Source organism: Babylonia areolata, chromosome 11 (genome assembly GCF_041734735.1).
Source record: "Babylonia areolata isolate BAREFJ2019XMU chromosome 11, ASM4173473v1, whole genome shotgun sequence".
Classification (NCBI taxonomy): Eukaryota; Metazoa; Mollusca; class Gastropoda; order Neogastropoda; family Buccinidae; genus Babylonia; species Babylonia areolata.
In genome coordinates this window covers 17,465,655-17,481,293 of record NC_134886.1, presented here as the reverse complement: position 1 = coordinate 17,481,293, position 15,639 = coordinate 17,465,655, and the positions used below count along the sequence as shown (strand labels likewise).

At 42.1% G+C, this 15,639-nt stretch overlaps 1 protein-coding gene across 1 annotated transcript in view; it reads left to right on the top strand.

Annotated features, from left to right (window-relative positions):
* The window catches only part of LOC143287590 (uncharacterized), a 61,846-nt gene that overhangs the window by 12,042 nt on the left and 34,165 nt on the right, over positions 1 to 15,639 (top strand). Inside the window, exons 10-19 of the mRNA XM_076595699.1 lie at positions 10 to 172; positions 1,050 to 1,158; positions 2,415 to 2,500; positions 3,430 to 3,569; positions 4,046 to 4,250; positions 5,396 to 5,533; positions 6,439 to 6,504; positions 7,217 to 7,300; positions 8,149 to 8,274; positions 9,962 to 10,070. Coding sequence (XP_076451814.1) covers positions 10 to 172; positions 1,050 to 1,158; positions 2,415 to 2,500; positions 3,430 to 3,569; positions 4,046 to 4,250; positions 5,396 to 5,533; positions 6,439 to 6,504; positions 7,217 to 7,300; positions 8,149 to 8,274; positions 9,962 to 10,070 — 1,226 coding nt within the window. The remainder of the gene's footprint in view (positions 1 to 9; positions 173 to 1,049; positions 1,159 to 2,414; positions 2,501 to 3,429; positions 3,570 to 4,045; positions 4,251 to 5,395; positions 5,534 to 6,438; positions 6,505 to 7,216; positions 7,301 to 8,148; positions 8,275 to 9,961; positions 10,071 to 15,639) is intronic.

The following is a 15,639-nucleotide window of genomic DNA, read 5'->3' as shown; positions in this document are numbered from 1 at the left end:
CTGTTACAGGGAGAACAAGATCATCCCCTTCCGTGAGAGCCGACTGACCAGACTGTTCCAGAATTTCTTCTGTGGGCGAGGCAAGGCTGCCATGATTGTCAACGTCAGTCAGTGTGCCAGCATGTTTGACGAGACGCTCAACGTCTTCAAGTTCTCTGCCATTGCTAAACAGGTTTGTTTCCTTGACACACACACACTCACTCACGCAGAATGTTTATTCAGGCATGTAAAACATTGAATTCTGAATTATTGATTTATAAGCAAAAACTACAACTTTTCAGTTTCAGTTGTCTACAGAACGGCATTTATACAGAATCATGGAAATCTGGAAAAGTCAAGTAATAAATCAGAAAACTTAAAAGTGGTAAAAATTTAATATTGATTCTGGAATACCTGCTTTTGTCAGTGGTGTAGGAGACTTCTTGTTTGGCTTTGTGCTTGGTACAAACTTTTCAGTCTGGTTTTAGTCACATACATGAGCACACTGAAAACCGGGATCAGATGCGTGGAGAGACGATTCATTTTCCCTTGTGTGCTAGCAGTACTGATGTTGAGAGAGTTTTAAAAATAGATAGGTGGTAAATTAAACACCGGGAATTTCAAGGCAAAAAGCACTTTCTGATTTTGCGTCCATACCCAGTTGGTTCTGTTTACATTATAAATGCACTTTGACATGATTTTGGAAAAAGAGGAGAGGGAAAATTTTTGATAAAGGAACTCAGTATATGTGTTTAGATTTTTTTTTTTCTTTCTGTTTTATTTCATTAATTTTGTACTGCAACACTGCACATTCCTTGCCTTGTACTATTTTAGATATATCTACAAATACTTGATTTAAGCGTAGCTCGTCTGCACATCAGCTGGCTGCTGCTCAGTCTGTCAGTAGATTAAGCATCTTTCATAAATTATGGTCTGCCTTTTGTTGCAAAGATTTAAATTGTCAACACTGTTATAAATTTTATCAGTACTATGTTGTTTTTTGCAAGCATATAGAGATATTTGTATTCTATTACTGCTGTCATTGTTAATTATTCATCAATGTTGTCCAGGTTGTGATGCCACCCAAGCCAGTGGAAAAGCCCGTTGAACCCAAGTCAAAACGTACTACCAAGACTACCAGGGCCTCTTCAATATGTTGGGAGACTTCTGCAACTCCATGTGAGTAGTACTTCTCTTCACCAGTATGTATGTATGTGTGTGTGTGGACAGTTTCTCAAGCCTATTGCCAGATTATACCTGTAGAAGAAATTAAAACAGGCTATAAGTTTATGAAAACAAATCACAGCTCTTGCAGACATGTAAGTAAATCACTGTCCCAGTAATGACAAAAGTGAGTAAAGTCAACGTAAAAGGTCAATCACAGGCCCAGAAAGTGAACTGGCAAGCTTTTTGACAACAAAGAGCATTTGCAAGTGAGAGGGTGAAGTTCTTTGATGACGTTCACTCCTTTCAAGTTGCACGTGGGCCGATTAAAGTGTCTGCTGTGGATCCGACTTGCCACCTCTTCAAACAAGTCATCACTCTGATTCAGCAGGGGGGAAAAAGCGTTAAAAACAAAAAGCACGTGTTTCACGGCCAGTGCAGGTTCAGCACTGCGTTTCTTGAAAATCGTGGGGCATTGGCGGTTGTCGATTGCCTTTCGTCTGCTTTGAAATGTGAGTTCACTCTTCCCAAAAGCCATGCCCCCTTGATGACCTCTGGCTGGCATTCGACCTATCGTCTTACATCACTCCTCTCCCCCTCCTTCCCTTCTTCCAACACTGGCTGCACGAATTCTGTCAGTCATAACCAGTTGTTCAAAAGCTCTGTCTGAATGGATGGACGGACTGAATTACCATAAAATGGGCTGTTAGTTTCATAACTGTCTTTGTCAATCACCTTCATTTTCAAATCAATCATCAGACAAGAGAGATCCTTCTCCATAGCAAAAGCTGTCCATAATCACAAGCAGAGCTTTCAGAATTGTGTAAATCTGCTGACCGTGTCTATTTACTTTACTGGACACAGTTTTCAATGCATTTGTTTGCACATGATGCAACCCCCTTTTCCCCGCGCATATCACGTGGTCAGTTGGCAAATTGTTATTGAGTAGAAAGAGGTCTTCTACCTGATGTAAGTTCATTTAAATAGTATCTTTATAATCCAAACACATCAAATTGAATCAAACTCCAATGAAGGAAAAATCGGAACATATGCAGGACGTCAGTGGACGTCTTATAGGCACTGTGGCAATACCTTTTGTAGGATGTCAGCTGACGTCTTATAGGCACTCTGCTGGTTAATTGTGTTATAAAAGGTAATCAAGAATTGTTTTTTTTCTCACTGAGGGTCAAACAGGAGCTGTAAGCTTTCAAGACCTGTGGGGAAGGGAAGCACTGACTGATGAATGACTTGGGTGCACTACTTTTTTTCAGCGCGTTCAAGCCGAGCCTCTGCACTGCCGACAGAGGAGGATGTCCAGGAGGAGGGGGAGGAGGAAGACGATGACCTGTACATTGAGGTGAGTTCCGACGTTATGCCAACATTAATCCAAAGATACCAGCTATTACGATTTGGCTGTATTTTCTTACACTCTCACAGTTTGTTCCAGCGTTACACCGGCGTCAAAATTGTTCAGACAAGTTCATTTTCAACTACATAGCATGCATGGTCACATGCTTTCCTGTCGCAACATTACCCAGACTCTCTAGACCTATCAATCACGAGGCCAGGGCAGTCACTACTAACCTTGGTCTCACATGATTATGCTCAGCTAGTTGCGTGCATGTTTACATATTGAAACAGCATTGAGTGGACCAGTCAGCTTAATCGTAGCAGTTAAACCGTGTTGTAGGCAGGCCCAATTATTTGTATGCCCTGAAGATAAAATGTACGTTTCCTGATGTGGTTCAGGGTACGAGTGTTCCTACCAAATTTCCTGATTGTTCCTACAAACACTTAACAGAGATTGGCATCTCTGGTTACCTAGCTGTTTGTTTTTGGGATTTTTTTTTTTTTTTTTCTTTTCTTTTCTTTCCATTTTGTCTGCACACGCTCACTCACTCACTCACATTCATTCACATACACATACACACACATTCCCTCACTCTTACACTCATTCTCACACTCACTCATTCACACACACATGCACACACATTCCCTCACTCACTCTAACACTCACTCTCACACACACTCAAACACACATTCCCTCACTCACTCTTTCACTCACTCACTCTCACACTCACTCATTCACACACACATGCACACACACACACACATTCACTCACTCACCTTCACATTGACACTCATTCACTCTCTCACACATGCACGCACGCACGAGCACGTGCACGCGCGCGCACACACACACACACACACACACCACACCACACCACACCACACCACACCACACCACACCGCACTACAGTATGTCACTTGATGCTGTGTGTGCAGCACCTGGAGGAGACAGTGGAGCAGCTGGAGAACAGGGTGAGGGAGATGAAGCACGAGCGCCTGCTGCGGGAGGCGGAGATCAGGAAGGAGGTGTGCCAGGAGATGCAGGAACAGTTCGTCCAGATCGAAGACACCTACAGGTAGGTTTGGTTTAATAAACAAATCTCTATTCAGCAAACTTGTTGATTATACATGTACACATAGACAGTGGAGCAACAACTAGCTAGCAGTTTATATCGTGCTCAGGAATGTGATTGTTTTCGTTGGTTTCATTTGTTGGCTGGTGAACTTTACTCAAATGCAGTTGTATGGAAATACATGTTTTCCAGTTGCATATCAATGACAGTCATTGTTTCTTTTTGAGCAGCCTTGGAGAATGATATACTTAAAGAATTTACAATGAATATAAACTATTGCGCCTGTCGTCTTGAATATGAAGATAACTTAATTAAGTTTTTAGTAACTTTCAAGGTAAACTGTACCTGCGGGTCCCTACCATGTGAAAGGTAGTTAACTTGCCTTTAAGGCAAAATTAGTTTTGTCTCGAATCTGATGGCCAGGAAAGGCTGTGGGATGTTTAACCTGACAAGGAAGCTGTGTGTATTGCTGGTGGCAGCATGCTGCTGAAGGAGACGCGGCGGCAGGAGGCAGAGAGGTTTGAGAAGAAGCTGCAGTTGATCATGGACTCCTCCAAACCCCAGCCCAGCAAGAAGCCCCGACTGGACAAGGCTGCCCCCTCCTCCTCCAAGGACGTCATGCTGGATGACGACGACGAGTGGGTCTCCTCCCTCCTCTTGCACCAGGAGAAAGTGAAAGTTCAGGTCAGTTCACAAGGCAGTGTGTGTTGTGTTGTGTTTTGTTTTGTGTGTGTGTGAGTGAGAGATGTAAGATGGTAGACTGAATTAAACAACATCAGCCTCTTTTTTTTTTCTTTTTTTTTTTATTGAGCTATCTACAAAGAAAATAATCAGTAAAGTGGAAATAATTGAAAAGATGGTTCAGGCAGAAAAGAATAGTGTCATACTGAAATACAGTTACTTACCTGTTTCACACACATACATGTATACAAATTCACATGCATGTGTCTGTTAGAGAGTGTGCATGCCTTCATTACTCTTCAGATTTGGGGTGTTTTTTTGCAGAGTTTAACAACAAAATGTGTGTGCTGGGCAAAAAATGAATAAAAATGGGTGAATGTGTGGGGGTTTTTTTTGCTTTGTTTTTTCAGTATATCATACCTATATGTGTGGTGTTGTAGGCTAAATACAAGGTGGGCATAATAAATAGCTGCACTGCAGTTTTGGACGACTAGTACTGTTGGCTTGCCTGTCTATCCACACTGTACACTGTACAAAATCCAGTTCTTCTTCATAGCCGTATGCCACTCTCGCATTCGCTTGTACATATGATGGGCTTTTACCTGTACGGCCTTTTTTTCCCCCCAACTGGGCAAACATGACTCCCATTTTGGTGGATGCGCATGCTAACTTTGTTAACTTTTCTGTAACCTACCGATGCTGACGTGGATTAGGGGATCTTTGTAATGTGTTCATTTGGTGTTCTGAATGCGTATACATGAACGGGGTTCAGGCACTCACATGTCTGCACATCTGTTGACCTTTGAAATTGGAAAAGTCTGCAACCTTGATCTACCAGACGCCATGACCAGGATTTGAACCCAAAACTCAGATTGACTCCTCGGTTTTTACACTCGCCCAAACGACAGGTGTGTGAGTAGTGGCCTGTTATGGACAGGTATGACCAGTCTGGTGTCTGGGACAGTATGTAGGTGTGTGTGGTGACGTGTGTGGTGGTGGCCTGTTATGGACAGGTATGACCAGTCTGGTGTTTGGGACAGTATGTAGGTGTGTGTGGTGGTGGCCTGTTATGGACAGGTATGACCAGTCTGGTGTTTGGGACAGTATGTAGGCGTGTGTGGTGACATGGTGTGCCCTGTGCTGTACAGGAGAGGGAGGCCAGCCTGGCAGAGATGAGGGGACGGGTGACAGAGCTGGAGTTTCAGGTGGCTGACCTCACTCGCAGGAACAAGGATCTGGACGACAGGGCCACCAGGGCTGAGGAAGCCCACAAACAGCTGGAAGCGGTCAGTAACAGTTTCTGGTGTTGGGTATTTGTTTGTTGTTTTTTTTGTGTGTGTGTGTGTTGTTCTTTTTCGTTGTTTTATTTTGGTATTCTTGTTCTTCCCCTTCGCCCCCCACATGCCCCCCGTGCCACCCCTCCCTCTCTTGCTTTCTCGCTCGCTCTCTCTCTCTCTTCCCCTCCCCTCTGCCATTTGCCTGCGAGTGTGTGTGCATCTCTCTCTCTCTCTCTCCTCTCCTCTCCTCCTCCTCCTCCTCCTCCTCCTCCTCCTCCTCCACCTCTGCATCCCACCTCTTCTTTTCTCTCCACCACTCTCCCTTTTTACCACCTATACCTCCTCTCTCACATGCCGTCTCTCCTTTCCCTGTCTTTTTCCCCCACCCACTCCCTTCTCTCTGACTCTCCCACCTCGTCCCTCTACCACCGCTTTCACATCCCTCACTCAGTCCCTCCCCTCTGGGGGTGAGGCATGAAAGTGATGGGATCAGTGCATTTTGTGCTATTGGCTGGGAGTTTAATTCTTTCATAAAACTAAGAATCAAATCTGTAAGTTAAAAGGGCTTCCGCTAACTGAGGTAATGAGTCTTTCATTGAAGTCTTGTATTAATTGCCATTGGTTGCTGTCACTGAGGATGGTTTTTGGTGGAAGAATTCAGAAAATATTCAGCTGTCTGTCTGCCTTTTTTCTTTTTCTTTTTTTTTCTTTTTTTTTCCAAGTCCTCTATCTTTTGTCATTAGTTGCTGTCTTTGTTGTAAATCAGTAAAGGCAATATTGAAACAAAAATTGATGATCGGAAAAGCATGGGATTCAATTTTTGAAGAAGAAAAAACAAAAAACATTGATAACAAAAAATTTGAAAAAGAAGATTTCTACAGTCACTGTTGGACGATATCTGTTGTGCTGTGCAGGAGTGTGCCCAGAAAATGGCCCAGGCAGAGAGTCTGAGGGAGGCTGCTGAAAAAGATGCTAAAAAGGTTAGCTGGTTTCTTTTCTTTATCATGGTAACAACATACAGTGGCGTAATATGATAAAGCGACACAGTTGAAGTGTTGTTTTTTCTTTATCATGGTAATGAAATACAGTGGTGTGAAATAATAAAGCGACTCAGCTGGAGTGTTGTTTTTCTCTTTTTTCTTTATCATGGTAATAAGATAACAGTGGTGTAAATAATAAAGTGACTCACAGCTGAAGTGGTTTTTATGTTGTTTGTTTTTTCTTTATCATAGTAATGAGATACAGTGGTGTAAGAAGATAAAGTGACACACAGTTGAAGCGTTGTTGTTTTGGGGTTTGGGGTTTGTTTGTTTTTTTCTTTCTTTCTTTATCATGGTAATGGGATACAATGGTGCAAAAGAGTATAAAGTGACACCCTGTTGATTTCTGAATTTTTTTTTTTTTTAAGGGTGGGTGGTTTTTTTTGAAATCTGGATTTTAACACAGCACTCATGAGCAATGGCCTGTGCATTTTTTAGAAGCAAAGTTCCTTGCAGTTGGTCTTAGACTTTAAATTGAGCTTTGAATTATTTTATCAGCAGAAGATATTCATGATGAAATGATTCTGATCCATCCTAAAGAATACTTTCTAAGTCAGATGTCTTAAGTCCTTGATATATTTGTATATTAACGTGTTTGCGTAGTCCTGACGACATTTGTGGTTTTCAACACGTGTTGTTTTTGGTTATTCAGGCGGCTGAGGACCTGGGCCATTCTGTGTTACTGGAGACACTGAGCCAACAGCTCCAAGCGGCCAAGGACAGAATGAAAGAGCAGGTAAACTTTCACATGGTGCCCACTGTCATCTGTAGCACAGTCTTCTGTGTTTGTGGGCTGCAGCTCCCACATAGAAGCTGCTTTTCTGTCATCCTGTCTGTTGCTTACAGGATTCTTCTTCTGCATTTGCGGCCTGCAACTCCCACATGGGAGCTGCTTTTCTGTCATTCTATCTGTTGCTTGCAGGATTCTTCTGCATTTGTGGGCTGCAACTCCCACATGGGAGCTGCTTTTCTGTCATTCTATCTGTTGCTTGCAGGATTCTTCTGCATTTGCGGACTGCAACTCCCACATGGGAGCTGCTTTTCTGTCATTCTATCTGTTGCTTGCAGGATTCTTCTGCATTTGCGGACTGCAACTCCCACATTCACTAGTATGTACAAATGAGCTTTTACGTGCATGGCTGTTTTTACCTTTCTATATAGGCAGCCACACTCCAATTTTGGGGTTTGCTTCCTGGGTGTGTTCTTGTTTCTGTAACCCATGGAACACTCACATGGATTACATGATCTTTAAAGTGCATGTATGATGTTCTGCATACACATAGTCATGAAGGTGGTCCAGACACTAACAGGTCTGTACGTATGTTGATGTCGGAGATCAGTTTGAAAAAAAAAAAAAAAAAAATCTCCACCCTTAATCCACTAGGCACAGCACCAGGGTTTCGAACCCAGTACCCACAGATTGAAAGTCCAAAGCTTAGAACCGCTTGGCTGTTTCACCCAACTTGCGCACAGGACAACCTATGTTTTACCTTGTGTGGATTTGATTCAGAATAATTTCTTCTGTCCCTGATCAGTGTTGACGAAGCAGGGATAACATTGTTTCATGTGTCTTGTGTGCGACAGGAGAAAGAGATCTCTGACCTGAATGAGATGCTTACGGATGCTGGGGAGACCTTCCACCAGAAGGAAGAGGAGATTGCCAAGCTGAGGCACGTGATTGCAGAAGATGAGGAGAAGGCCGAGCAGCAGGTGAGAAATATCAGAGGGGGTGGAGAGGGGTTGGCTCTGGTGTCTGGTATTTCATAACGATAAATGTTTATATAGTGCTGAATCTTGTGCAGAGACTAATCATAGCACTTACACTGAACAAACTTTTTGAGTTGGACTTTTAAACTTTTTGCTGAAATTGTTTGGGTTTTGTTGTTGTTGTTTTTTTTGGGGGGGGGTTGTTTGTTTGTTTGTCCCTTGCAAAATATGCAAAGAAAATACATAGACAATATATAACAAGTTTTTTGGGGGGCGGGGACATTTTTACCAGAAGCAAAATGAAAAAAGATGTGGTTTTTTGTTTATAAATGCTTTCATTCACAGCCAGACTCTTTTCCTTTGTCTAGAAATAGAATAAATTATTGCCATTCCTTTTTCCACTATCTTTAGTTTTACTTAAGATTTGTTAATCAGGAATATGTCTCATATGGGGAACTTTGAATGGCTTTCCCATTGTGGGTTTTACCTTCTTTTTTTTTCTTCTTTTTTTTTTTAATCAAAAACAGAAGTCTGATTGTAGACTGTGAAAAACAAATAGACGGATTAAAAGTGATACTAAAGGTAACTGCTGTGTGCTATTGTGTTTAGATGGAAACCGTTAGTGTAACTGCTGTGTGTACATGTCTGTCTGAAGATGAAAGTAATGTGCAGTAATTGCTCTCTGCTCTTCCTGAGATTGTAGGATCTTTTGCCTTCCCAAATTCAGTCAGGAGAGAAACAAGGCAGAAGAGCTTACAGTACAAACCTTGAGTTCACTTGCCTTTTTTAGTCCGTCAGAGTCCTTTAACCCTTTGAGCCCTGAGTTCCTTAGCAATTTTAACCCTTCTGCCTGAGCTCTTGAGCCAGAATTTGCAAATAATTAGTATTAAATCCTTTGAGCCCTGACCACCGCTTTACCGGTGGTAGAGAAAAATGGCATAATGCTTTGCCACCGATTGAGCGGTGCGTAAACACTTGAAGCATGTAGTTTCAACCTGGCCCGTCAGGGCAGAAATCAGAGACAAAACGTGCGAGAAAACAACTGTACACAACGCAGCAAGTAATTGATATGCTTGATGATTTATCGGAAGTAGAGTATGACAGTGATTACTCTGATAGTGAGGTGGAATTCGAATCGGATGATTTTGCTACAGATAGTGATGTTGAAAATTAATCTGAGCATGCAGAATCAGTTGATTAAAGGAGGCGTGTCAGGTTGAGACTCAGCACGCTTCATGGTAGAAATCGATCTTTTTTATCCAAAGCACATGCACAAAACACAGTGAAAAGGCGCGGCCATGTTGGTACTACGTTCGCTGAGGTCAGAATAGTACAGTTTTTCTGATTGGCTCTTCAATATAAGTCAACCAATAGCAAAACACGACAAGTGTTTACACACCCGTCAACCGGTGGCTAGGCATTATGTTATTTTTCTCTACCACCGGTAAAGTGGTGGTCAGGGCTCAAAGGGTTAACTCACGTCCTTTGAAATAAGTCTGAAAATATTCCTTTTCAATCAGTCAACACATAATTACGGCATTCTCTCCTGTCTGTATTCTATGGATCATCTATTCCATGCATGCTTATATATAGTTGTGTGTGTTCTTTGTGTCTGGATGTGCTGTCGTAAAACCGTAGCTATATAAGTGTAATATTACTATGATTATTACTACCTTCTGTCTGTGTGAAGATGGAGACGATCCGTGAGTTGCGGTCCCTGCTGGAGGAGAGCAAGACAGCGGTGGAGGAGTCGGAGAAGCGTCTGGAGGCCAAGAACCGCAGCATCGGGGACATGAAAGGTACACACACACCCCACCACCACCACCTCGCTACCGACCTCACAAAACCCGAGCCTCAGCGCACGCCCGTTGTCATGGTGACGCCACTGCGCAACGGCCAGCGCTACGTTGCTTTGGAGAGTGAGAAGTCGCCCGACAGTGGGGTGGTGACGTTTGGTGGTGGGCCCGTTGGTTGGGTAAAGACTGAGGTTCACCATTCCCCGTTGTTGATCCCGGACACCCCTTCCCCACCCCCAACCCTTCCCGCACCCCAGTCCCAGTGTCGGCGCCTTCCCTCCATGGGGGGATCACCCATCCTGCGCAACCAGGGTCACCAGACGACGGTGGCCTCCACGCCGGAGGTGATCATCAACAAGACGGAAGGCAACCGTGTGATGCGCGTGGTGGTCACGCCCATCAAGGCCTTGATGACCCGCCACACCAAAACCAGCCTCATGAGGCTCCGCCTCACCCCCAACAAAAGCACTCACTTGTCCTCCCCCGCCTCCACCACCACCCCTGTCACTGATAGTAAGAGCAGTCGTAAAGGGAAGAGAAAGATTTCAGAGGTGGATCCCACCCCTAACCCCATCCCTTCTAATGGCAAGAAAACAGCCCCCAAGGTGAAGAAGGAAAGTCGGGTACGCAAGATAAAAGAGAGGCTGAGTCTGACGGCAAGGAATAAGTACAATCTGAGGCAGAGGAGGTGAGGGAAGGCAGCAGTAGGTTTTGTTTTCCAGAAGCAGGGTGCATCTTGGTTACGACATGTTATCACTGCAGGCGTTGTTGCTTTATGACTGTTGTTTCATCAGCATACCACAGTCACTTCCACAGGATCCTTTCTTGTTGAAACCTTGATTTAACCACGTTGGAAGTTGCTTCTATCAGCAGGGTTTTAATGCACCTTTTAGTATCATTGTTACATTATAGATAGCTTTTAGTACCATACTTTATCAGGCAATAGTGACTCCGCTTCAACCCCTGTGGGTCCAGGTTCCCTGCTGCAAGTCATGAAAGACCATTGGTGTTGGAGGTTCTGAGAAGGGAGTCTGGGGCAAAGATGTTTAATGGTAACATTTACAATGCTTTTATGTGCATGTAAAACGTTAATGATAACTTACATTTTACAGCATTGGCTTTTTTATGACAGCATCCCTTTTCTTAATTTGTATCAGTCCAAATTCCTTAGACCTAACAACTTTGTAGAGCTGACAAAAGGTTGTTGATAACTGGACGTCACCTCACATTTTAGGTGATGGGTCAGTTTCTCAGTTGTCAGAGCTCAGCTGGCCTTTTCTGCTTCTTTGTTGGTTGCTTTCTGTGATGGTCAGTTCTGAGGACATGGTACTTGATGAACAGAAGCTGCTGAGCTGTTGTTGCCCCTATGACGTCTATCATTACTCGTCATTTTCATGTTATATGCATGACATCTCACCTCCCGAGTCAGTGACTTCTTCGTTTGCGATGGACTTCCGTGAATATGCATTGCAGAGAGGCCGTGATTTGAGTGTTTTCCTACCATCCAGCAACACTTTGTAGTCATGTTTGGCTCATAAATGGGGGTTGCAAAGTCATGAAGTGTATCTGTAGCAGGTTATGCACTTGATTTTTGTGCATGTTTCTGTTTTTGTTTTCGTTTTCTCCAGTTGGTGAATGATAGGCATTTCCGTGCAAATTTTTCAAGGCTGGAAGTTACAGTCCTGTAAATATTGTAAATGTTTCGCCCCCCACCTCTCCCCCTTTCCTTTCCTTGTCTGCAGCTCATCTGTCTGTGCTGTTTTCCACACTTTGTTTTTCTGGCTTATATATACGTGTAAATTATTGTATGCAAATAGACTTTGGGTCAACATATCATTGATATGTTGAGGGGGCAAACAGGGGGACAAAGATCTCACAGGGAACAAAAACATGAACAACATCGTTCTGCCCTTCTTTCAGGGAAACAAGACTGTCAGTTGTGAATTGGTGATGAATCCATGACTGATTTTCTCCACATGTATCATAAGGGAGATCCCTGTTAGTATTACAACACAGTGCTTCATGCGAACGCTCTTTAGTTTTAGGATGTGAGTGATGTCATGTCTGATATTTGCTGTTAGCAATGATACATATCTTAGTTGACAGTATGGGTAGAAATAGGAGTTTGATTGCGTAGCTTTTTTCAATTTCAAAAAGATGTCAGTGTCCAGTCTGATCCATGTATGCTACACCACCTCTGACTAAATTGGAGGGGGAAAAGCCCACAAAAAAGGGTTAGTATATGGGAACGACTGCATTGTAGGAAGCAGCTTGGGGAATAGACCAGAAAGCTGATGGAATGATAATGATGTACATTTAAATAGCACTTTGTCAAAAGGCTTCACACTTACATCAGTCAGATATACATGTACACACGCACGCACACATGCACACACACGCGCAAAATACTGCAAGCTGATAGTGTTGGAGTAACAGTGCATTTATATTATAACACTTTCAAATCTCTCAAAGCGCTTTACAACACCACATCAGTCAGACACAAAGCACACACATGCATGCACACACTGTATTGTATGAGATGAGTTTGAGAAACAGACTGCACATGGTATGTCTTTCCTCCTGTGGTTTGCAGTGTTGGTCAGGCTGTGATATCTTGTTTTAAACTGAAGCTGTGAGTGTGAAAGGATTGTTCAGACTTCACCAAACACTGAACAACCGCAGCTGGTATACATATACTTTATGTATTGAAAACTAGAGAGAGCTGTGTATGTGAAACAGTGAATGGCTTTTTCTTTTTTTTTTCTTCTTTTTTTTCTTTTCTTTTTTTATTTTTTTTTTTTTACATTACCACTGTATTGTATGTTTGACACTTACTGTTTTAAACTGAAATTTAGAATGATAGTAAGACAGATTGTCAATAATTAAAGTGTTTTTAAAACATTGCACAGTTGATAGTCTTAAGTTTAAGACTTTTTTTACTTGTAGATCGCTTTGAGATGTGCAAAATATCCATCGTAGGCTTCCAAGGTTCTTTGAAATGGGAGGACATGGTGGGCGTGGTTTACAGGTTTGTCTGAGGTGAAGCTGTTTGTTTCTCCAAGGTCTGTGTGATGCCAAGAATCATGTCTTTAATAAGCGCGTAAAGTGGGTCTTCAAAGGTGTGTCTGGTAGACAATGTATCAGATCAGTGATGATGATGGTGATTTTAAAGTAATAGTTAAGCCAGGTGAACTTTTTTTTTTTCAGTTGAATGCTTTTTATTTGTTTAGCAACCTCTTTTGTTTTTTTACAATGACAGAATCAATAAATGAAGCATTTGAACTTTGAAGCTGTGGGTATTGTTTCAAAATCCTGAAGTTGTAGTGGACAGAAAGCGATGCGCAGAGCAGAGAGGCACATAGGAGTCAGGATGTCAATCCTGTTTTGACCTCCCGAATCTAAAACAGTTTGACATCTGTGCTGTCCTGTTAAAGGCACTGATTTGTTGAAGTTGTCCTACCAGATACATCTTGAAGTTTGAAAAAAGAAAAAGTGTGAACGTTGTAGCTATCTCTGCTGAGGCATTTGTCTTTTTGTGACCTACAACAGATGGATAGTTTCTGTTTGTGCGTCTGTCTTTTCATGTTGTATCCTGACACACCACACGTGCATACACACACACACACACACACACACACACACAAGAACTTGTACACACTATTGTCAATAGGACCATGCAACTCAAATCTTCAAAACCTGTGCAAACACTTAGTGTACTAAACACAAAGTGTACTAAACACAATTTAGGTTGTGCAATTCTGTACTAAAATTTTCTTTCTGCCATCATCCCAAAACTTCACGGTTCACTGACACTTACTACTATTACTATGTATTATTATAAGGGATATTTCTGGAGTACAGAAGTATGGGGCACTATGGGATATACAATAACAAAGGAGGTGGGGTTTTTTTGTTTGTTTGTTTTTCTGAAGAGGTAAAATATGCTCAAAAATTGCATTTGATTTTCATCATGTGTAAAAGTTAAATAAAAGAAAAAGAAAGGAAGGAAAATCCGGAGACATCTTAAACGTTTTGCTCACTAGCAACGTCTACATGCTTGAAATTCCATATTCTCAAGCTGTAGATGTACATTACATGGAACAACTCCAGAAGGGTTGTGAATACTAATGGAAAAACAAATTGCATTATACTGTGCAATGGATAAAAAAAACTAAAGTTCATAAAAAAAAAAAACCTTTTCGGATTCATCTACCACCAAAAAGGTTTTTATAAACTTAAGTTTTTTGTCTTTGAAGAACCCTGCAGTCATTTTTGTCTTCTTCTATATGCAATGGATAGTTTTTTGGTCAGGAAAAGTTTATCTTTCTGTATCTGTGTATTAGTATTCATTGACCCACAAATGACAGGGATGGTGATGCCTTTGTGGAAAGTAGGAAGCCTTATTCATCTTATGAAGCATTACAGACTGCATGGTTACTATGTGAACTTGATCTTTTGTGGTCTACAAAAAACACTGGGACCTATCAAATGTACAATTCAATGGTTTCACCATTCATGTGGATGGAATGTGGTATCACATGTATGTATATACCTCTTGTCACCATTTGGGTAAACACAGACCTGCTATGAATCTGATGTTTGAATACATGGTATACTCACAGACAGGTAAAAGAGGGGATGGAAAGAAATGGAACACATTCTAATCCACTTTATTCTGGTTTCAAGAACAGCAGACTACGGGATTTAAATCAGTTATCTTCAGCGCTGCACAATTTACAATTTCCAACTGGAGAAGTTGAAGAATTTTTTTGCGAATTGACTGCTAATGATATTAACACAGACCATTCCAGAGTAGCCCTGTTTGTTATTGGATGAAGAAGAAAAAACAGAAAAAATTCACCATTCTGGATGACCCTCACCGAGAAAAAAAGCAACAGATGCTGCTAGGCCTTTAGGAAAAAATACATTTAATAATGGCTGTGTTAACAAAGACAGAAAGGGGAAAACCTTAGTTTGTGTACTCGCTGCAAATGCAGATTCTTCATCGGTCATGTTGACGTTGATGTCGCCAGATTGAATAGGAAAAAAATGTAGACATTGTAGAAACATACACGCAGAACATTACATTAGTAACAATACAGTGTGTTCCTGAAACTTGTTGAAAATTAGTCCTGATGATCACAACACCAATTTTACTAGATGGTCTATTGTTTTTGGTTGTCCCCTCTCCCCCCATCTCTCCTCTCCCTCTCTCTCTCTCTCTCTCTCTCTCTCTCTCTCTCTCTCACTCTCTGTGCCAACAGCATTGATCAGCACGTGACTGCACAACCTTGAAGACAAAAGTACAACAGGTATTTCACAGGCAGATGCACATGCAGACAGATATCTAATCACTCACACCCACAAGCAAATCTAAGACCTGTGTTAATTCCTTGCCCAAGAAAGAATCTGAAATTGAAACATTCTGAGCATACTCAAATAACATGGCAAAGAAGGAAAAGCTGCTGTGGTGAAGTGGTTGGCACTGACGACTCAGAAGACACCGGTTCAAACCCCACCAGAAGCAAGAATTACTGGGCTTTTCCGACTGACCGGTTCTTACCCAGAGCTG